Source organism: Rhamphochromis longiceps, linkage group LG1 (assembly GCF_057381845.1).
Source record: "Rhamphochromis longiceps isolate RC_006_pf linkage group LG1, R_longiceps_female_GT1.1, whole genome shotgun sequence".
NCBI lineage: Eukaryota > Metazoa > Chordata > Actinopteri > Cichliformes > Cichlidae > Rhamphochromis > Rhamphochromis longiceps.
Window position 1 is genome coordinate 17,089,845 of NC_140557.1, and position 22,386 is coordinate 17,112,230.

Consider the following 22,386-nt stretch of genomic DNA (forward strand, 5'->3'; position numbering starts at 1 on the left):
AATGAAGATCTGCTTGATAGTGACAGCAAAATGCTGCTAACCAACTAATTGTTTAAGTCTTTAGTTATTAAATTTATAGACAAAACATAGATTCTCCCACAAAAATTGTAAAGTTTTATATTGTGCCCCCTGCTGGTAGTTGTCACAATGAAGCGTTACTTCAGTTTCAAAGTCAACCCCCCCCCCCCCCCCCAAAAAAGAGCACAGTCGGGTTACTTCTTTCTCACTTTTATTGAAAGAAATTGTCTTTCCTCCAGTTATCTAAAAAAAAAAGGAAAAGGGAAAAAAGGAGCTTGCTTCTACTTTGCAATTCCTCATCAAACATTGCCAAAACTGGGAGGTGTGCCAAAGTCAAAGGCTGAATTAAAAATTTTGTACAGTATAATGGTCAGTCTTTAAAAATAAGAACTGCTGACAAAACAAAAGCCACGAAAACACTCAGGTGCGCAGACTTTCTGTAGGTTTGTGTGTGTACACTGCTCTTCTGTACCAAGATCAGCTGATGTATAATCTGTCAGGTGGACATGTACATTTATCCTATAGGACCAGTGGTTAAAGATTACATTCTTTAGTTTATCGAATCCTCTTCTGTTGGCGTGCGCGGTAGATGTCGTGTATGGGAGGAGCGATCGCTCCTTTATCATCCTCCTCGTCTGAGTCTGCGTTAGGCCTCTTGAGTGACTTGGCAATAGTGTGGTTCTCCATGGATCCGTTGCCCTCCCCTCCTACATCAGGCTGTCTACCAGTGATCAGCTCTACAGCAGCATCAACAGCTACAAAGAGCAGGGGTAAAAAAAGAGAAGCAGGTCAAATGAAAAGTACAACAACCTGTTAACACACAATTAGGCAGTGTAAAACAGCTGCTCTGTCACTACAGCATCCATCACCACAGCTTTTCTTCTAATGTGACTAAAAATAGAAGTTGTATGGATTCATCCTAAATAAAGACTTACTCTCAGGAAGTGTGCATCTCCTGAAAGTTTCCATGAGCTCATCCACTTGAACAAAGGGACCCTGCAGCAACAAACAATCACACACTCTTTTGAATCCAAGCAGCAAGGAGAGGGGAAAAAACTGTTCCTAACATCTTTTATTCATTGCCAGTAAATATGAGCTTGATAAGTGTTAAGCTGCTGCTACTAACAGTGAAGCACGTAGGCGGAGGGAGCAGCTTCATTAGGATGACAGCAGCTGGGGGGACTGGGAAAACTCCACCAGGGACAGGGTGTAAACCTGGAGCTGCAGGGAGAAACACGAGAAGCTACGTCAAAGATGAATCCTTTCATGCTTTATGCAGCAGAGAGAGCAGTGGAAAGATGCATCGTGCTCGTAGGTTTACTGGATTTGAGGACTACGTACGGGCAAGGTGACGTGGCTGGAAGGGGATCATCTGATTTGTGTCTGGTTTGGGATACTCAGGTTTACGGTCAACTTCGTCCTTTAAAGCAGGTACAGAGGGTGCCACCACAGTCTCTGGTAGAAGTGCTGCCAGTTTGGCACGTGACACATCCTACAAAAAAGACACGGATACAAATTAAGTATCAGTTCATGTCAGCAGAAAAGCTGGAATCTGCTTATTTTGCAGGAACAGGATACTGCGACGCCAAATGGGAAAACACACACCTTGTATCCAAGGGCCTTGAGTTCACTGGTGGAGCAGGGATAGAGGTCCATAAACTTGTATCTATCTACGAGTAAGGCCGTTTCTTTTCCCTCGTATTCATCCTTAAAGGCCATGAAACGCCTGCGCTCGACTTTCAGAATACTGGCTAGGTCTCCTATGTTGCTCTCGAAGGCAAGGAACCGGGCCCAGATCTCACTGAAAAAAACAAAACACACATCACAGTTAATAAACATTGATATCGACAGTTATGACATAAACGTACATGTATGCAATTTATTCAATATTTGACATTACCCCGATTTTTCTGGTGATAAGCTTCCTGAGGTGAGGACACGTTCAAACAAAACCCTGGTGTTGTTATCCTCTGAAAGCCAAAAACCCCCCTGATTATTTACAACAACAACAGGAGACATTTTTGCATTACAAAGGAAGAAACTAAGACATCACTATTTCTTTGATATCAAAAGTAACCCACAGAACTTGTTACGTACCATTGAGGTGTGAGAGGTAATCGATGTATGCAAGTATGTACTCTGGAATGTCGCCATACTTCTTCAAACCCAGCTCAAAAATTTTAAAGGCCACTGATTTATCCTTTTAACAAAAAAACAAAAACAACAAAAGCCCTTAGACGTGTATGCGTGAAAAACACACAGTTCATACACTACACATCTGATCACGTGTTCTTACCTTGCTGCAGTAGTATTCCATGAGCGCTGCGGTGACGTACACATGATGACGTGTGCGTGGATCTTCTCTGGCTTTTTTAAAGATGGTGCGACCTGATTTGATGCCCTCGGCTCTCCTGGCAAACTTCATGTACTGGATGTAGACCAGTGTGGGGTCGATGTCTTCAATCGCCAACAACTTGTTATAGATGCTGTGGACCTTTTCGTACTTCATGCGACTCTAAGACAGCAGAAAAGGAAATGTGCCGATAAGCCAGCGTGCCTCTTTCAGTCTGGGTTACAGCGTGTGCAGAGTTCGTAATGGACCCTCACCTCCTCATAGTCAGCAAAAGCAAAGTATAGAAGCATGTTCTTTTTCAGAAGAGTCCCGATGGCACGTTCATAGATGTTAGCTGCCTCATCGCTGAACAGCTTTGAGTTATTCATGTCCTGAGGGGTAGGGGGAGAAATACAGACTTATGGGACTGTTTGAGCTGAAGTTTGGCTTTATTTGAAAAATACTTAAGAGCCTTTAAACAAAAATACACATTAAATTTCACAATGATAAGGTTAATCTCTTACCCCTTTCTCTGCCAAAAGTTTGCTGGACTGCTCCAGGTACTGTGCTGCCTCATACCATATGTCAGGATGGTGGCCCAGGACGAGCAGGCACTGTTCATAGGCAAACATCACTGCACCACAAAAAATAAGAGTTAGTGACTAAAATATTGGCTCTTCACCACCTGAGGTTAAGCACATCTCAAGAATGCACGTGGAGAAAGGCGTCAATCCACGCCCTCTAGTGGCTTCAATCCCACATGTCATGCATTACCCACTGACTACAGTTGAAAACGTACTAAAAAAATTACATATCAGCATAACAACTGGAATTACAGTCCTCCCGACACAAACACAGAATAAGATTTACCAACAACAGCTTGGCCACAAGCAGTTACCTCTCTTTGTAATGAGGGTCTGGTCTTCTGTGCGCAGTGGGTTGCTTTTTTCCCACTGAATGTACTTCTTCCACATTTCCACCTGCTGTGCTTCCTGAGGGGAGTTCTGAGGTGGTACTGATGGTGCATTCCTGTCCAGCCCTTTCATCACTGTCTCATACTCCTGAAATATGGAAACAATACAGAAATCTGTATTAGCTTTATAATGAGACTACACAGGACAAAGGACTGCACGTAGGCCTGTACATACTTGGGACACTGTGCAATATCTCACCTTAGCTACTCTCCTGGCATTCATGTAGTCTCTACTTCGATCCTCAATCATCTTTTTGGCCAAATGTACATTGATACCCTGTTTGTGAGACAGACAAGTCAGTCTACCAGTCACTCGGTACTCATGATGAAAAACCAAAAGCTCCATTTAAGAGCAGAAAAAGGTGGACCACCCGCCTCTTCATATTTGCTATAATCTCTCCAGAGCTGTTCAATGTTGATCATCGGGTTCACGCAGCCTCTCTGGTACACCCGCCGTACTGCGGTGATTCGCTGGTTCTCTGCATATGAACCCACAGCCTCACTAATAAAACAAAAATTTCAACATTAAAGAGATGCTAAGAGAGCTGAGTAGCAATAAGGTCATGAAACAAAAATCACTTACACTCCCTTGAGGAAATTGATGTAATCCACCCAGATCTGAAAGAGTAACAGATAGCGGTTATGCAATAGTAGTTTAAAAAACACTCATACCATTAGTACAAATACATTGTTCAGATTTGCATACCTGATATGACATAATTTCCATGCCAATTTTATCCAAGGCAAAGTCATAAGCCTGGGCCATCTTCTCTCTGATGGCAAGAAGAAGAGGTGGAAAATTGTATGGCAGTAAATAAATGCTCAATAAAACAATGCAGCTTGTCATCTTACTTGTAGCTGGGAAGCTTTCCTTTGGTCTCTCGAACATATGAGAGGTAGCATTTCCACAGGTCGATGTGCAACACTTTCATTAGGCATCTCTGAAACAACTACAGGGGCCAGAAGATGTTAGACAACAAAGCAGATGGAAACACACTTTTATATGTCACATACAGTCACAACACTTTCTCCTAACTATCTGACTCTGGATGCAGATCATCTGTTTACAATGTAGCAGGACTGCTACATTTAACGGCATGAAGTTAAACCCAGAATACCAGATTTGTTCATGTTCAAATCTTTGACCTAAAATGTATTTCATGTATATCAATTTATTGTTTTTATTTAATATTTATAAGGGGGATAAATGTTGAAAAGCTTAAAGACATCTAAAGACACACTGCTAGTGTGGAAACCTAGTGAGAAAAATCCCCCAAAGTGTCATCAATTGAGTTCAAAAAAGCAACTAACCCACTTCTAACATTTCAAAGACTTATTATTGATTTATAAAATTAATATTTTCTATTTAATCACCATTTCCAGGTGCTTTTTAATGGGTACTATAATTGTCTGTATGCATATTCCCTTTGAAATCAGAAACAATACTTAACTAGTGTATTTAGGAAGTCATACCACCCTTCCCAGATTTTAAAATTTCACTTTCAGATTTCACGAGTGAGGCGGACACTTACCTTTTCTACCTTGTCATAGTTTTTAGCCTTGATCTGAAAATAAGAGTGTAAACCAATGTTAATTTTCCAGTACTTTTATGGCTTATCGGAAACATGCATTCATGCAAATGTAACAACCATTCACAAACGCACGCACATACACGACCTCAAAGATCAACAAAGTGAAATTCACACAAGAATGACAAACTACTTTTAGAAAGGGGTTTATTTTCATTGTAGTTGCGCCACATTACCCAGGAAAAATACTGAAATTGGACTTCAGGCTGAGAAATCCAGTATTCAGAGAAAAAAAAAAAGGGCCCTTTTCCACATAGCTCAAAGCCTCAGGTGTGCTCGATCCATTAGTAAAAATTTGCAGCGATGAATTTCTTACGGCCTACTACAAATGAGCTGAAACCATCCTCCGGTACGTAGAGGTAAGGCTGTTATTTCTGTGGCATAAGCACTGTAGAAATGTGTAAGCACATCCATTTTTATCCATAGTGCAATAATAAAAATTTGAAAAATGATTAGGGGGGGTGGGGGTGGGTGCGCTGAATTAGGCTTATGGTAACAAAAACAATAACTTTGCATGGCTACACTGACAAAGCAAAGGTCACTCCTATAACACACTTAAGGAGGCTTAAATATGTAAAACGTCACAGAGATGTCATGAAATTATTAACAATGTCCTGACACTGCAGTTTAGACAGTTTACAGATTAATGTTAATATTTACACAGAAATGTGGACCAAATTCTAAACTAGTTGTTTTTGTGCGACCTATTAAACAAAAATACTAAGACTGCAACGTTCCTATGGCTGTAAGGCCCAATGTAACTGCACTGGTATGTACAAAAGCCATTTTAGACCTACAAGAATAACATTAACATAAAAGATTTCAAGGTCAACTACAATTAATTAACGGTGGAACTCAATTTTCAATTTTTTTCAGTCATTAGGAAATGTCTTAAGGCGCTTAAGAAATAACCTACACTTCCTACTCTTTAAAAAAAAGAACAACAAACCCAGACATAAAGCACCAGTAAACCTTTAATAATAAGAGGAAGAATACAGTGACATGTAAATCTTTGAACAGCTCTTCAAAACCTGTTACAGTTACTCCGAAAAATAAATACTGTTAAATACTCTTTAAAAAAATAGGAAAAGTTGCAAAGGTGTGCAGCAACTTTTGCATGCGACAAAACTTATTTTCGAATGTAAATGTTGCTCAAGAAACAATAAAAATCTAGGGGACACTTATATCACCACATCAGATTTTGATGAAATATTCAAGTTAAAAATCCTTTACCACCAAACACTGTACTTTGTTGATAAAAAAATGAGATCATAAACTCTTTAATGGCCACCTTAATATCTATCGATCGATCTATGTATATAGTAAAGTAAAACTTTAGTTATTTAAGCAAGCTTTGACATAGGAATAGAAATGGCATAAGATTTAATACTAGAATGTCTAAGCTTTCTGAAATGTAGTGTATTTGGTTGGGTTACTTGCTGAAAGGGTTAAGTGTGAGAGAATCACAGGTAGCTTTGTCAACAAAAGCTTTTACTAGAGCTGATGCAAATCCTGTTTTTGTGTAACACTGGAACAGAGAAGTTACATAATGTGCACAAATTACACTGCAGTGATGTTTTGTTTGGATGCATCTGCCTAGGTGGTTGTAGAAAAGCTCCTCCTGATATTTAACATGCCACATCCCTTTTTGCACTAAGTTGCATAATCGCTTCAAGCACAAAATTCTACTTGAGATGACTTGCTGCAACACACCTTTTTGTTAATGATTTAAAGCTTACTATCAGCTTACTTCAACTGAAAAAAATGGAACGATCACAAGAAAAACATGAATATAATTAGACAAACAGCTTAAAGTAGAGAAAGCACTTCAAGGCAGAAGATTAGTAAAGCCACATAATTTCTATTAAAAAAAATTAAACGCAACTTCTCCACTATTTGTTGAAGATAACTACACTGAACTTTCCTTGAGGTGCCCTAGTTTCTGAGAAATGCAATCAAAATAGTCCTAATGTATAAGAGTGCGGATTTTCTAAGTTTCCAATTTTTGAGGTCCACCATCCAACAAATGAATACAGTACTGGCCGCTATCTTTCAACACTGCTGTTATGGTAGCGCAAATCTGCAGTTCATATGTGAATACACAGTAGCTCAACTGCATTTAGTTCCCATAGTCATAAAGGTTATACAGGAGGATCCACTCTGAGAGAAAACAAGACACGAACTTAACAAACGTAGGCACACTTTACCCTGTTGTTTCCTCTCAAAACATTATCCATCATAGCACAGGCTGCTCATACTGTATAACTCAAACAAGTTAATGCACCCTGAAGGAAGCCCAAAGTAAGTTAGCCCCATTAAGCTCTTCTTACAAACTGCGTGTAAAATATTTTAGTAAGGGTACAAAATATAGATAAACCTCAGTCTAACAGTTAAAAACAGCTGGTTAGTCTCACTATAAAGTGCCTATATTAATCAGACATAACTTTGTATTTTGATCAATGTGCTGTCTCAACATAAACCCAACTGAGCCGTGGTCTCTAAAACTAGGTCTTCAAAAGTGGTGAGTTATGAAGAAGACATGCTATGATCTGCACAGAGCAAATGAAGTCTTTAGACAATGTGCCTAACACACACAAAAGAATTTTGCATCGACTTTAAGTGAAGAACACTATGACGATTTTTGACTACTTAACTCTTTAATTTTTTTTAAGTTGAGATCATCCCCCACATACTTACCACACAGACTTTCTTTCTACATTATCATAAAATAAAAAAAATAATTTAAAAATATACATATATTACTAACACATTCATCAAACTACGATAGTATAAAAAGGCCTTCTGTTGCTGGGGGAAAAAAAACACTGTTTTAGTTATTGACTGTTATTTCAGCTAACAGAAGGCTTAATGCAAGTATGCCGGAATAAAAACTGGGTTTGGGGTTTTGGAATTAACTGTTTGGTGGGGAAAGAGGACTAAACAACGTGGGTTTAAAAAAACAAAACAAACTTTAAAAGTATTGTATAAGATCAGATTCAAAAATCAGCTTTATTAGTCGAGCATGCTTATCCATATAACAAATCTGACACTTGCTTAGAGCTCTTCCCTGCCATCTTCTGTTGCTACTAGCTGACCTCTAAAACTACACACACTAAAAGCTTACTTAACTTGAAATGCCATATTTTTTAATGTCAGTACTGTTTACATTTTATTTGCTTTGCATTTTATTGTAAATGTTAATATTATGTAAAATGGGGAAAAAAAAAAAAAAAAAAAAAAAAATCAGTCTACTGTCATGTCTTCTGCAGGTCCACAGCTTTATTTAAAGCTGACAGTAGATGGTGTATCTACTATTCGTTTAAAATTTATAATTACTTTCCTGCTTTAAAAAAAATGGATCCTAAGCAAACATCTAAAGTTAGAAACCACATATGTTCAAGTTTGTTTTTTTTTTTAAATAGAGCGACTTTAAATAAAAATATTGTTTACGAGTCAAGCTTCCAGACCAAAAAAAAAAAAAAAAGGCACCAGTGATGTGTAGATGCAACTGTTTTATTTTAACCCTCTAGCTTGTCTGCAGCAGATTACCAAGCAATAACCCAATAATAACAGTAATAGTAGACAACTCTTTAATAGCTTGCTGTTGATATTTTTAGAGGGCCTAAAAAGTGTGGACTTTAACAGTGATGCTTTACTGATGCAAATTAAGGAAATTGCTACTGGTCGTTTTAGAAGAGACTAGTCTGTTTGGAAAAGCACATCTCTCCCTGTATTTCAGTGTGTGAAGACCAGGGGTGGACACATGGGGGTGATGTAACTTCACACAGGGAAGAAACCCCCTCAACCAGCCAACTACAGCCACTAGAACCTCAAATAAACCCACATTTGGTGCACAGCACAAAAGTAGCAAGTCTCCAGAAGGCAGGAGTGGCCTTTTAACTGGAAACTAAAGTCTGATGATTTGGTGCAAGTTCCTGTGTAACTTTTGGAAAGCACTGGTTTAAAATCAGTTGCAGTCATCTTCTGCAAAGGTGAAGGGCATCAAGGTTATTTTATTTGGTTAGCAAAAATTATTTGTTTGGGGAGGGGGGGAATAAAAAGTCATTCTATCAGTAGCAGCGAAGCCTGTTGATGGCATTGAGGCAATAGGGTCACTTGTCTTCAGGAGGAGTGGGGAGAAAGAAAGGGCCACACAGTTAAAATGTTTTTATACAGTTACCCAAAAGAAATGACACAGGAGGCAATAAATTGACACAACAAGTGAATAAAAGGCTAATGCACTCCAATACTATTAAAATAGTTTTAATACTGTTGCAGACCAAACATGCAACAAATGCACTTTACCCCATTAAAAATATGGCGCAGAAAATGTGTACTTTAAAATCCTGGGAACATAAGAAGAATTTTGTGGAAAAGATACTGTTAGAACTAATTCCCCCTTTGAATTTTTAAAAAGGCACAACTCTTAAGAAGTCAAGCAAGAGCCTGGGAAATATAAAGCGTTCCACATCATTCTTCACACATGTTCAATCCATGTCCTTCAGGTTTAAATCACTTGTTAATCGTGACTGTTGATGGCAATCTTGTAATGAAAACTACAAAATTTAGGACCAATAGTTCCAGCTGAAGTAGGCAGGCTCAGCGATCCAAAATAAGAGTTGCGACTTTATTGGTCATTAAAGTAAGACAGTTTGGTCGTGTGAAAATCACATTGTTGATCATTTGAGGAAAAAACTAAAATCCCAGCCATGCACACTAAATAAAATTTAAAAACAAAAGTCTTAACCTCAGCTTCAATGTATAGCTTCCAGAATCTGCCAGAACTTGGGAACTGTGAGACAAGTCGCTCATATGTCTTCCTTGCTTTGTCTATGGGTTGGTTCTAAAGAAGGAAAATGCATTGACACCTCACACTATTTAACATATCAAAAACCAGTCATGGGAGGAAAAGATTTTATGGCTGCTTTGTATTCTAACAGTTTATAACCCAAGCCCAGCCACCCTTATTCCCCAGTTTCCTTAACCCCAGGAATACAACTCTGTGTCACTAAACCTGTGCTTCTCGAATCAGAATGCTCCATGCGTCAAGGTCATATGGGTTTTCTTCCAACTTCTTCTCTGCCTTCTTCACCTTCTCAGGGATATATTCTGCTGCTGCCTGCAAGACAGCACAAAGGCACAGGGACAACATAGTTATGCCTCTGAATAGTGCTGGGAAAAACTAATCTAAGGGCCCATCTTGAGGCTTAGAACATACATAAGTAGGTTTAGTATTCTATGGTAGTCAATAATAGAATAACTGGCTACAACACTGCAGGTAGAGAAATTTACGAATATTTGGGTGGTAATTCACATTACAAATACAGAACAATGTCCAATTAGCTGGCATGTTAACTCCTTTTACGTGGCGCGACTAAGACTACATTCGATTGATGTGTACTAATAGATTATAAAAGTGTTTAAATTAACTCAATTGGTTTAACAACAAGCGTTAAGTCGCGACTTTACTACAAACGCTTATACTCAATATGGCGAACGACGGGCTAAACTTGCAGCTTTCAGTCGTAACCCAAACATACATATCTGCTACTAGTACTAGCTAAAATCGACGTAGAATAAGTCGAAACATAAGCAAATACTACCGCTTTGTCAACTTGCTAACATTATCCAAAATAACACGGTGTAAATCATGCATTCTTTTCAGCACGGGTTAGCTTGACCCGCTGCGTGTAGCTACCTGTTCGGCCGTTGCCTCCGTCGACATGGCTGGAAGAGTAACCTAGGTTAGAAATGTCTTTATCAATTGTGTGAACACTCAAAGAATAACGCGATGGCACGTTTTTTTTAAAAACACTTCGTAATCGGCATAGCTTCAAAAAACACGATCACATTGCCATCAAGCGACTAGCCGCTCAACGGCTCGCCGATGTCTTAAAATGGCGTGACACTGGTGTTCCGCTCCGCCAATGGCAACAACAATAACAGTTCCGGCACGAGTCCTTCAAAATAAAGCGCCGATCTCTACGAAAGCGAGTTTGACAGCGTGCCCTTTGCCCCGCTCCTCTGAGTGCAGTTTATCTAAAGTTAAATTGTATGTTCTGTACACTACATTGTGTAAGAAAAATGATTTACACGATTAAAACTATAGTCTATTTGCATTTTTTCAAGTTTATTATTTTTTAAAATAAATAAATAAAATACCATGAAATTCTAAATGTGCCTTGTAAATTATGTTTTACTGTGATGTGCATCTGCTAATGTGCACTCAGGTGATTCCTATGCGACTGCAAACCGTGTTACAATTTTGACCTATAGGCGGCCTCTAGTAGTCTAGTAGTCAGTCAGTTTACAAATACTAACTTGTACCTCGACCCCTAGGCTTATTAATCATTTTTGTGTAGATAAAAATACATACATAAATTAAAGCAAATCCGCTGTTTACTGAAATTGCAGAAGATATGGCAATCAGTAAAACAAAGCTTGTTTTGTGCTGCAGACTGCTGGCCACCTCACTGGCCAATAGGGGGAGACAAACGATAACCATCGAGAGCGCGCACTTTCATATAACCGTCTGGCAAAATCCAAGCAGACCAAAGCAAAAGACCACAGAGCCAGATCACGAGTAGACTGCTACCTTTTTTTTCTTCTTCTTTCGTCCATACAAACTATTTCAGCAACAGCAACGCCGTGTTCGGTCTTCAGTGCTAAAGGAATTGATATACGGGGCCTTCTGCACATGTGGGTTCTTCTGATTACCCCCATTATCATCCCAGCTGTCCTCACCCAAGATAAACCAAGTTAGACAAGAGGTGTTCACACCTGTTTTCCAGCTGACCGGGCAGGCTCTGTGATTTGTTGTGTGTGACTCGGGTGAGGACAGATGAGGACTGACAAAGACAAATGCCTTTTGGTGGATTACATTATAGCTGGTCGACTCAGACACAAGGGGCTTATGGGCAGCTTTTTGCCAGCTGGGTGCCTCCTGCCTGTCTGAGTAGTAGATTTCAGCTTGTATTTCCTTTGAAGGCTAGTCAGCATGTTTTTGGCATCACTAGTCCTACCTTTCATCATATTGATCTAGATTTCATATCTCTTCCAGGATCAGAATTAGAAAAAAAAAACTGTTATTGCTGGTCTTTTCACAGCAGATCAGGCGAGCAGTACAAATTAAGATAAAAGGGAAAAAAAAAGTCAGGAGTGGAATGAAGATGTGCTTGGACAATCGGTTAAGCACCTTCTATCTGGGGCATTAGGGGTTGTGTCAATGTGAAGCCTAGAGTAAGTACTAGCTAGCTTATTTTTAGAACACATGATAGAAGGGTGGCTAAAAAGAGGATGCTGCTGCCTTTGGATTGTACATTTTCATATTCTATTTTTATTATTTTCTTCTAACTTTACTAGGCTATAGTAAGTATGCTGCTGACACTTTACTAGAGGAACAAATCATGAAGCAATCACATTAACAATTCAAACTTTATTGTTATTATTCTGAATATATGTAACCAAAAGTTGGAAATTGTATTTCACATTGTCATTTATTGATGTTAGCTATATATCCATCTCATCCTGGCAAAACCCGAAGGGGGACTATAGTATTGCATTAACACTTTGCCTGTGCTTTATTATACTTCAAATGTAAGCTACATCTCTGTGTTCATTCTTTTGTTCCTCTCATCCTTCTCACCCCCTTTGTCTTTATCATGTATGTTGTCAGTAATTTTCAGTATACCTTATTTCTTTTTATGAAAAAAAAAGCTCCCCATTGTAGTGTACTGTTTTCTGTCTAACCGACTTCCCAGAAACGAACCAGTGAATCCCCCATCTTTGCACCTGCTCTGTAATCGTTTAATCTGGACTGGCCAATGCCGTCAGTTCGCAAACATTCGCATCCAGTTCCTAGAGAAAAGAGACATGTTAGAGGCTGGCAGGCCCGCGGAGCGGTGCGTCTAGACAGGGTAACGGACACCCTTTACAGAGATGGGCAACGCTGCCCAAAGAAGACGGAGACGCGCTTGAATTGTGTAGCTACGACGTGGGTTCGGTGTGGTGTTTCTGGAAGCTCATATGCAAGAGTTATTTAGTGTTTAAAATGTGGGAGATGGTGGCGTTACCGAGAGCGAGCTCTCCCTTCCTGTCGTCTAGGACAAGATGGCAGCAATGCAGGCGAACTGTACATGGTATGGATTTATAAGTCCATAACATGTTCAGAGAAGCCCTGGATTATACTTATAGTGACTCTATGTGAAGGTAAGCAGCGGGGTGGTGGGAAGGCTATTTTTCTGTGGTGTTTATTTAGCCTAACCTTTGAAATGGTAGTCTAAATGTGACGCAATACTAAGTGACAACTTAGCTACAAACTTAGCTAGCGAGCTTTTGCCTTTATAACCCAATATGTAAGCGTACCTTTCGTGCGCAGGTAGTTCCCCCAGCACTTTGGATATTTGATTGGTTAAACCTGAATTAATTTTCTCTTTTAGTCAAACTGCAGTGTTATTATGTGCAAATTATTGGCGTGAGTGCCAACACTGACGCGTTTGCTGTTTTCAGTGTTGTCACGGCGACCAGTTGATTTCTTTTAACTCAAGGTCGACTCGTTTAGCTTTGGAAACTGCAATCGTTTGTTCTGTTAACTAACTCTAACTGGACGATAAGGATCGTGTGACTTAAGTAGTGAGTGCTGTGTTAGTTAAGGTTACATTGGGTTTCGCCTGTGAGTCAGCTAACATATGCTAGTCAAAGATTGTCCAATAATGTTAATACTTTATCATAATCAGGCATGGCAAAAATAAGCAGACTTTATGTACAACCCAGTCATACTTTTTGGTTTAAATTTGTACCAGATGTATGGCAGTGCCACGTGTTGTTAAATTGTAGTTAACTGGAAGTCTAATTGTGATGAAGCATTTGAAGTGTCTCTGTCATTTTCAGACGTTTATGTTTTTCGGTAATGATGATCTAGAAAAAAACCCTTTCAAGATAGAATACTAACAACAGCTAATTGAAGTGCACCCAGACTTGCGTTTTCCTGGACCAAAAATATGAAGCTGTTTTTGTCAGCAGGCATAAACACGTTGGAAGAAAAAAGGTTTAAGAACCCAAAGTATCAAGTTAATCATACAGTATATCTGTAATGATCTGCTTGGAGTTTTGCCGCATTGACTGTGGTGGTTTTGTGTTAAATATAAAGATTAGGACGTATAAGTGAGTTCCTTTGTGTGATCCAGCAAAATTAAAGTGTGCTGTGTAATTGTAGGCAAGATTATTTGAACAGCCAGCTATTTATGTGGCGGCAGCCATAGTGAGGTTCCTTCTCCTTTTAAAACTCAGAGAAATTTTTTTTTTTAAATGAAAAAATGAAAAAAAAACAAAAAAAAAAAAAACAGAGAAATTCAATACCCAGACTGTGGCTTGTAAAGCTAATGTACTTTCCCTGCCTTACAGTTTCTTTTTCTTTTTACATTGCCAGTAACACTTGTCTGATGTAAATAGCATCAAGTGACTATCCAGTAATGTGTTGCTCATTTGGTTATGAGTAACTTGGATAAACTAGTCTTTAAGTTTCACAGCCTATTATAATACCTTGGTGACGTTACCACCAGTGAGCACTTGTGAGACTCAGAGTAAACTTCAGCACTGCACTGCTATTTTTTTGTGAATTTTTTTCTCCCCTCGATACTCTTGTCTGCTGATTATGTCTGTGTTCTTCACTTTATCAGTAGCATAGAAAGGCCACTAATGCATGGCTGTGGGTGGCAATGATGGCAGTAATGACAGATGAAAGTCAGGCCAGTAAATAACATAACTAGTGGTTTACCTTACAGTAATTGGTATTAGTGAGCAATTTTGGTTGGTGAGTGAGGGAATAATGACTGCACATATCTACTAAACCTGGGGCAACTGGTTATCTGTTTTGCACTGTGGCAAGCTTAAAGACCGGTTCTTGGGTGATGTTATCTTGAGGTGTGGGTACAGACATGAGGTAGTAAACGGTTACGCAGAGAGGTGTGGTGAGGGAAACATCAGTCTTCACTCTATCTTAACTGAAGTAATTGCTTTATTGTCTCTTGCCAATATCATGCACATACAGACAGCATCTTCTCAAAATGGCCCCCAATCCATTTCCTGCCCACTTTAAATACTCTAAAGACCACGCCTTCTCAATTCAGACTGGCCTATAAAAGAGCTGCAATTGGCCTCCTCTTTACTGGGAAAACAAGATGGCCACCACAGAGGTAACCTGCAGAACACTTTGTTACATTAGTGCTTCCTAGCATAAACAAAACGGAGTGATTGAGTGTGTACGTAAGAGACCACCATGACATGAAGAAGCTGTGATGTAGACTGAATTGCAGAAGTGTTGGGTGGTAACTGTGTGTTATCTCAAAAGTAAACATCTATTACAGCTCACAGGGGATAATTACCAGTGATCTGGTCAAAACCTTTATTTTATTTACATTTCAGTTGCTTTTGTTCAGAAAGTGGAGAGGTAAAATAACTCTCTTCTAGTCTATAATGGCTTAATGAGTGTAAGACCTTGTGGGTGGCTATGATAAACGATTACCTGATAGAAGTAAATTCTTATTTTTGTCAGTAGTATTTTCTTGTGTAACTTAGTTCACAAGATGCAATAAGGCAGTGGGTAATTTTTAAGAGAATGAATGAAGTGAATGGAAAAAATGGGGGATTGCTCTGTAATTGACACCATAATGAATCTCTTCATTGTAATAGTTAACTATACTGCGCATTGCCTACTAACTGGAGCTATTTCAACAAGAAGACTGCTAAATGATAGTCATAAGTTCACAGTTGAGAAATCATGAGGTCACATGCTTTAGGAAATGGAGAGGCTTTTTATCTAATGAGCATACAAGATCAAGTTCACGAGACACAGCACCACACTGTGCTGTGAGGCTGTAGGCCTGCAATATAAAACAGCAATGACTGTTTAATTCTCAAGCTTATATGGCAAAAGCAGAAAGTTGGGTTGGTTCAAAGTAGGTGTTTTTATTTCCACAATGACCATCTGTATTTACCTTCATCATCTGATGAGAACATGTCTGTTTTTGTTTCATGCATAAACATTCATATTCTGGGTCCTGTTTGGTAAAAAGTAGCCATAACGAGTTTGTTCTTTAAAGTTGGTCTTAAGAATGAGAAATACTTTATTTATCTAATATTTGGGAAATTATTTTGTTACAACTGCCGGTAGCACATCTGACAAGAAATGCAACTACTTGAAAAAAATTTTTAAGCAACACTGTTGTTTAAACTTCGGTAGATCAAGATGGAGAAAAAAGACACAAGGGATTAAATGTTACCACTTTCTGCCAATTCATAATAAGTATAATTATTATCTGTTATTAGTCATCAGACTTGAATCGTGTGTTTTGAAGAGGACTGGTGTTTATGCTTGGTGTTACACTGTTCCCCACTAGAATAAAAAGTTTATATGGTTCAGTTTTGTTTAAAAACTGTAGCTGATTTAGTCAAATATTTATATATAAAAGGACTTCTGTTTTACAGATTTTTTTTTTTCTTTGTTTGTTTGTTTTTGATTTTGGTACAGTAAGCAGAGCTTCCTAACAGAATGTTGGAATGATGTTTTGATATGCTATATGACAAACAGCCACACTAGAGGTCGGCGATATAGTCGTAAAATTATATTGCAATTTTTAAGAAAATTTGTGATATTTGTGACAATATAGGGAACAAAATTACTGAACTTTTTTTTATTAGAAATTTTAAGTAAGCGCATAAAAAGACTGCTTAACACTTATAACAATTATATAACAATATAAAGTAATTAAAATAAATATCCTTTTAACTTGCCAGGAGCCTGTACTTAATAATAATAATAATAATAATGATAATAAAACTAAAAAATATTTGCTATTTTAGATTGTGGGTCAAGCTTAAAGCTACTTAAAGCTCTATTTTTTTTCCACTGTGTAATTGCATCAGTAATTGCCAGCCACTGCTTGGTCTCTCTGTTGTATTGAGTGCTGTTATATTTGTTTATATTTGGGTCGCACATCATCAGCTGCTAGCATCTCCTCTGTCATAGCCTGGTTGTACTTGTTGGTGTGTTTTTGTCTAAAGTGGTGAAATGCGTTCATCGTGTCTTATCCAAACTTGTCTCATTGTTGTGTGCCCTAGGGAACGCAAATCCATGGCATTGCTATTAGGGTTGCAACGATTAGTCGACTAGTCACGATTACCTCAACTATTAAAATCGTCGACGACTAATATAGTCGACGTGTCGTTTGAAGCTTTGTGAGATCCCAAAAGACGCAGGAATAAGTAGTAGGATTTTAGAGTGTAATAATGGACTGAAACAGAAGATGGCAGCACTGCATGTGCAAGGATGCCAGCTGCCGTTAAACCTCGAAGAAGAAGCAGTGTCCGGTGTCGTAGCTGTGTCCAAATTCAGGAATCGGATCCTCCTGTGCCCGCATTTGTAGGCGCCACAATGAAGACTGTCCAAATTCGAAGACTCAGACAAATGCGGCCTTCATTTCCCTAGATTTGAAGGATGGGTCGGGTGTATACTTCATGGCCCAACCTATCCCAGAATTCATAGCGCGGCCCTGCTCAATTTCCAGCAATGGCGGCAGCTAGTTAGTTTTAATATTACTCTTATTATTCTTTCTGGGTCACAAAATAAATGTTTAACATATTTTCAGGCGAGAATGTAGCTGTGCAACCCTCAAATATCTGCTCAGTTTATCAAGACACCACATATTTTCGGAGCGCTTACCCACCAGCTCGATAGCTAGCCGGGGTTCAAGGCTCACTAGAGCCCATGAGAACACCGGACTCCCAGCAAATCGTTTTCAAACCCACCGCCGTCTTTCGCTACTCAGGTTAAACATGATATATAAGTCACTTAGATAACTTAAAAATATTATTGTTTGGCTTTTTTCAGTATTTTATTTGTTCCTGAGTAAATCGGTTTGGCTGAGATTAAAGTTATAGTTTTTACACAGCTGAATAAACGTCAAGCAGACAACTGATTATCAGAAGTGTGAGATGCTCGAGAATATACTGCGATGTCCTGTTATATTTTAGATAGCAAGAAGCAGATGGCCGAGTTTATTAAACTCCACCGAAACAACCTGCAAATTTCATTAAAATTTAATAAACTATCATCTTGTCTTTATTTTTAGTTAGCACATACCTTAAACACTTAAAGCTGTAAGCTAATGATAGTTATATAAGAGCAGATGCATGCTGGTGCAATAAGCTGTACGTTTTACGTCCAATGGATGCATGATCTGATTAGTCGACTAATTGCAAAAATAGTCGGTGACTAGTCAACTATCAAAATAATCGTTTGTGGCAGCCCTAATTGCTATAGCAACGATATCGCAATACAACATTTTTAAAGCACAGAAGAATTTATGCTGTTATTGTTGCTAATGGTGTGTGAACTGCCACAAATAGCGTGTATAGTTCCCAATTCTCTTCCTGCAGCACTTTTATGTTTACATGATTGTTGAGGTGTCCTAAGCTGCATCGTTATTAAAAAAAAAAAGTCATTAGTGTCACTCGATGTTAAGCTGTACCATTTCTGTTCTTATCTGATTATAAAGAATAAAAATAATACTCAGGAGAGGAAATGATAGCTGTGGAAAAAAATATTGATGAACATCATGTTGGATGGCATTCATAGTAAAACAAATGTTTAAATTTACGTTTAAGTGAACACAGGGTTTTTGAAAGAAGATTAGTGCTTGTATATAGCCTTCATATTCAAAATCTGAAATTTAAAAAAAATTGTCATGTTGTTATCTTCTGCAAAACACTGACGGTCTTAATCTGTCATCTCACCTATTATGACTTCAGTCAGTACCATTTGTTCCTTTTGGCCAGCTGTCTAGTGTTTATTTTCTTTTCCATTTAATTTTGAGTAGCTCGGGGTCAAAAGTTTAAATGTGAGCAATTACTTAGCAGCTCATGCTTGCTGAAAAGGTTCTGCAGCTTTGAAGGATGTAATGTAATGCCACAGGAGGAGCGTCACAGCTGACCAGGGGAGTATCTGGATTCAGATGGTAATAATAGCAGCAGCTGCCATTTCTTGCCTTAGATCATTAGCCTTGACAACTAAGGCTGTCTGCTTTTACAGCCTTGTGGTATGCTCCTCCAACTTACTTTATATAGTGATTGTAATTTTGTAGGCATCCAAATTAAATCAATCTTAGTTTCCTTTGAAATCGAGTTCTAGATTGAAATTACTGGAAGCTCACATCCAAATCCAGACATCCTAATTGTTCAGTTGGGCTCCAAGTGCTGTCTCCTGTCTTGGGACTCCCATCAATTAATGTCTCAAATCACAATGCACAAAGCTGAAACTGAAAGTATAAGTATTTCATATGAGGGTCAGGAAGAATATTGTGATCATGCTGGCTAAACAGTGTAAAACTTGACTGAATAATGGTCTCAGAAATGTCAGTGGTGTTTTGTTTTTGTTTTTTGCTGTGAATCGCTACATTGTATGTTTAGTGGTTGCATGTGGTTACATTTGGAATACTTGCATAGTTGTTAAACAAACAGTGGAAACACGGAGGTCATCCTTTTGTAATGTTGTCCACTTCTGTACAGGATTCATAAAAATGGAGCTCAAAGATGGGTTCGATAAGAGTAAGAATTGATCTACCAATGCATTTTTCATTGTGTTGGGAAGTATTTGGTTACACAGGTGACTAATAGGAAGTGTTCATAAATTGACATTAGTCTTGAGTTTGAACTTCAAGTATCTTGCAGTTAGTTTGGGTGTGTCACTTGTGCTTTTGACCCCCTGGAAACTTGAGCCCTGTGTGCAGAAACAACTCTGAAACAGTAATTGTAAATAAACTAACCTGCGTATCTGGGACAGATCAGTATATGTGTAAAAGCAAATAAAATATAGACCTAGTGTGGTTGATGAATAGAGAAAAAATAATATAGTATTTTTGCAAGTGCTAAAGTAAGTCTTGGAGGTCTCACCTGGGATACTTTAAATCGCGTTAACAACATTAAGCCCCCGATTACGTTACAGCGACACGACTAAGACTGTCCAAATTCAAAGACGCCAACAAATGTGGCCGAGAAATGCGGCCTTCATTTCCCCAGATTTGAAGGATGGGTCGGGTGTATACTTTGTGGCCCAACCTATCCCAGAATTCATAGCACGGCCCTGCTATGAATGTTGTTGTTTCCAACAATGGCGGCAGCTAGTTAGTTTTAATATTACTCTTATTATTCTTTCTGGGTCACAAAATAAACGTTTACAATATTTTCAGGCGAGAATGTAGCTGTGTAAACTTCAAATATCTGCTCAGTTTATCAAGACACCACATATTTTCAAAAGCGCTCTGACGTTTTCGGAGGCGTCTGTTACCCACCAGCTCTATAGCTAGCCGGGGTTCAAGGCTCACTAGAGCCCATGAGAACACCAGACTCCCGGCAAATCGTTTTCAAACCCACCGCCGTCTATCGCTACTCGGGTTAAACATGATATATAAGTCACTTAGATAACTTAAAAATATTATTGTTTGGCTTTTTTCAGTATTTTATTTGTTCCTGAGTAAATCGGTTTGGCTGAGATTAAAGTTATAGTTTTTACACAGCTGAATAAACGTCAAGCAGACAACTGATTATCAGAAGTGTGAGATGCTTGAGAATTTACTCCAGTGTCCTGTTATATTTTAGATAGCAAGGAGTAGATGGCTGAGTTTTTTAAACTCCACCGAAACATTCTGCAAATTTCATTAAAATTTAATAAACTATCATCTTGTCTTTATTTTTAGTTAGCACTAAAAATTAGGGCTGCTCAATTAATCGAATTTTAATCACGATTACGATCTGGGCTTTCAACGATCATTAAAAATGACTGAGCCGATTATTAGCCCCTCCCTCATGCTTTATTCTCACGCTGCTCCGTGTGGCAAATCGAGCGCACCTCTCTGCATTTCGAACACGGGTCACAACAATTAAGAGGACCCGAGGGAAGCTCGGAAAGCTAAGCAGAAGTTATTTGGAGAGGAGAGGTTAAAAAAAAAAACAAAAAAAAAAAACTTCAGTGGTGTGGAAACATTATGGGTTCGCGGAGTCAGACGTGGATCAAGTAGACACAGTGTGTAAACTTTGCTACGGTGTCGTAGCTGCACCACAGAGCAACACTGCAAAGTTCACTAAACATAGATGTTTACATTTTTCATTTATTTTTTTATATTGCAAACATTTGCACTGTTATCAGTATTTGCACACTAATTTATATTATTTTTTAAAGTCATTATTCAATACATTGTTATTGTTAACCCTTCAAGCCGGTCAGAGCGGTTTTGCTAACTATTTTTAAATCCCTGTAGAACCGGAACCGCGTAAGCTAGCGCAATAATTTTTTTTGCATATGAAACCAGAGGAGTTGTACTTACATCTTATGCCATCGGCTTGTCCTCTGTCACGGTTTCCTTCCACATAAAGCTTTGCAAAAATTGCATAAAAAGCGCTTGCAGGAACAAAAACATAATATTCCAGAAACACGCTTTGCCGATCCGATCAGCTGTTCCTAACACTTCCCACATTGAAACAGACGTCAGCGCGAACTATCGCATGTCCGCCATTTCCTGCCCGAAACCGGAAGTGACGCCTTAAAGTATAGGCCTTAAAAGCCTATACTGGTGTTTTTATAAGTCATATTTGACTTTTCTGAATAGTTGCTGGGATGCTTAGAACTCGAATTGCACTGCTGGAAATAGTTTATTTTGATGCACATGCTGTTTTCTTTGCAAATTTGCATCATAGGATTGTTTTTTTGTTTTTCCCGCAGTATATAAAAATTGCTTTATCTCCAAAATAAAACTATGAAGACACTCAAAATAAATTTCCTGTTGTTATTTTTTTGCAACTTTTTTGTATTTAAAGTTTTGAGGGATAAACCTCTTAAATTTTTCCAAGTAGAAATATATGTAAAAACAAAACAAACGATTTTCAATTTTTTTGTAGTTTATTGCACTTTTTTGCAATTAATGTAGTTACTATTGACTTAATGCATACATATTATTAAAATAAAATAAATATTAAAATATGGGCTATAACAGTTATATTGATGTATAGCAACTTGAAATGCTCCCACAAATGACACTACAACAAAAAAATAATAATATGAGCTCTGGTGGACTTGGTTCTATGGTAGGTCTTAAAGGGTTAAATAAATATCGTCACATAATCGAGATCTCAATTTCAGTGAAAATAATCGTGATTATCATTTTTGCCATAATCGAGCAGCCCTACCTTAAACACTTAAAGCTGTAAGCTAATGATAGTTATATAAGAGCAGATGCATGCTGGTGCAATAAGCTGTACGTTTTACGTCCAATGGATGCATGATCTGATTAGTCGACTAATCGCAAAAATAATCGGTGACTAGTCGACTATCAAAATAATTGTTAACAACATTAAACAATGATTATATAATTACAGCTTCTTAACTTTAACCTACCCAAGTCTAATGAACACCATTACAAGTTCAT

At 38.3% G+C, this 22,386-nt stretch overlaps 2 protein-coding genes across 4 annotated transcripts in view; one reads left to right on the forward strand and one right to left on the reverse strand.

Moving 5' to 3' along the window:
- Positions 1 to 216: 216 nt before the first annotated feature.
- Positions 217 to 10,839, reverse strand: cstf3 (cleavage stimulation factor, 3' pre-RNA, subunit 3). Its single transcript, XM_085400640.1, has 20 exons — positions 10,611 to 10,839; positions 9,927 to 10,031; positions 9,660 to 9,755; positions 4,856 to 4,888; positions 4,176 to 4,273; positions 4,030 to 4,096; positions 3,907 to 3,941; positions 3,699 to 3,825; positions 3,523 to 3,600; positions 3,249 to 3,411; positions 2,875 to 2,984; positions 2,626 to 2,742; positions 2,315 to 2,533; positions 2,116 to 2,218; positions 1,919 to 1,988; positions 1,624 to 1,819; positions 1,360 to 1,510; positions 1,145 to 1,239; positions 954 to 1,014; positions 217 to 773 (listed from the first exon to the last, which is right to left on the reverse strand). The coding sequence occupies exons 1-20, from the start codon at positions 10,635 to 10,637 to the stop codon at positions 574 to 576; spliced, it is 2,151 nt and encodes a 716-aa protein (XP_085256766.1). The 5' UTR covers positions 10,638 to 10,839; the 3' UTR covers positions 217 to 573.
- Positions 10,840 to 12,770: 1,931 nt separating this feature from the next.
- hipk3b (homeodomain interacting protein kinase 3b) overlaps positions 12,771 to 22,386 on the forward strand; it is a 49,058-nt gene continuing 39,442 nt past the window's right edge. For all 3 annotated transcript variants that reach the window (XM_085400662.1, XM_085400669.1, XM_085400666.1), the window contains exon 1: positions 12,771 to 13,120. In XM_085400662.1, the coding sequence (XP_085256788.1) occupies positions 13,048 to 13,120 (73 nt within the window). In that variant the 5' untranslated portion in view covers positions 12,771 to 13,047. The remainder of the gene's footprint in view (positions 13,121 to 22,386) is intronic.

Excerpts from the sequence above, each read along its gene's own strand:
- cstf3 (XM_085400640.1), bottom strand. The coding sequence starts at position 10,637 with ATGTCGACGGAGGCAACGGCCGAACAG. Across the intron at positions 2,985-3,248 it reads GACCCTCATTACAAAGAGAG|TGATGTTTGCCTATGAACAG; the intron begins GTAACTGCTTGT and ends TTTGTGGTGCAG. Across the intron at positions 1,511-1,623 it reads TCAAGGCCCTTGGATACAAG|GATGTGTCACGTGCCAAACT; the intron begins GTGTGTGTTTTC and ends TCTTTTTTGTAG.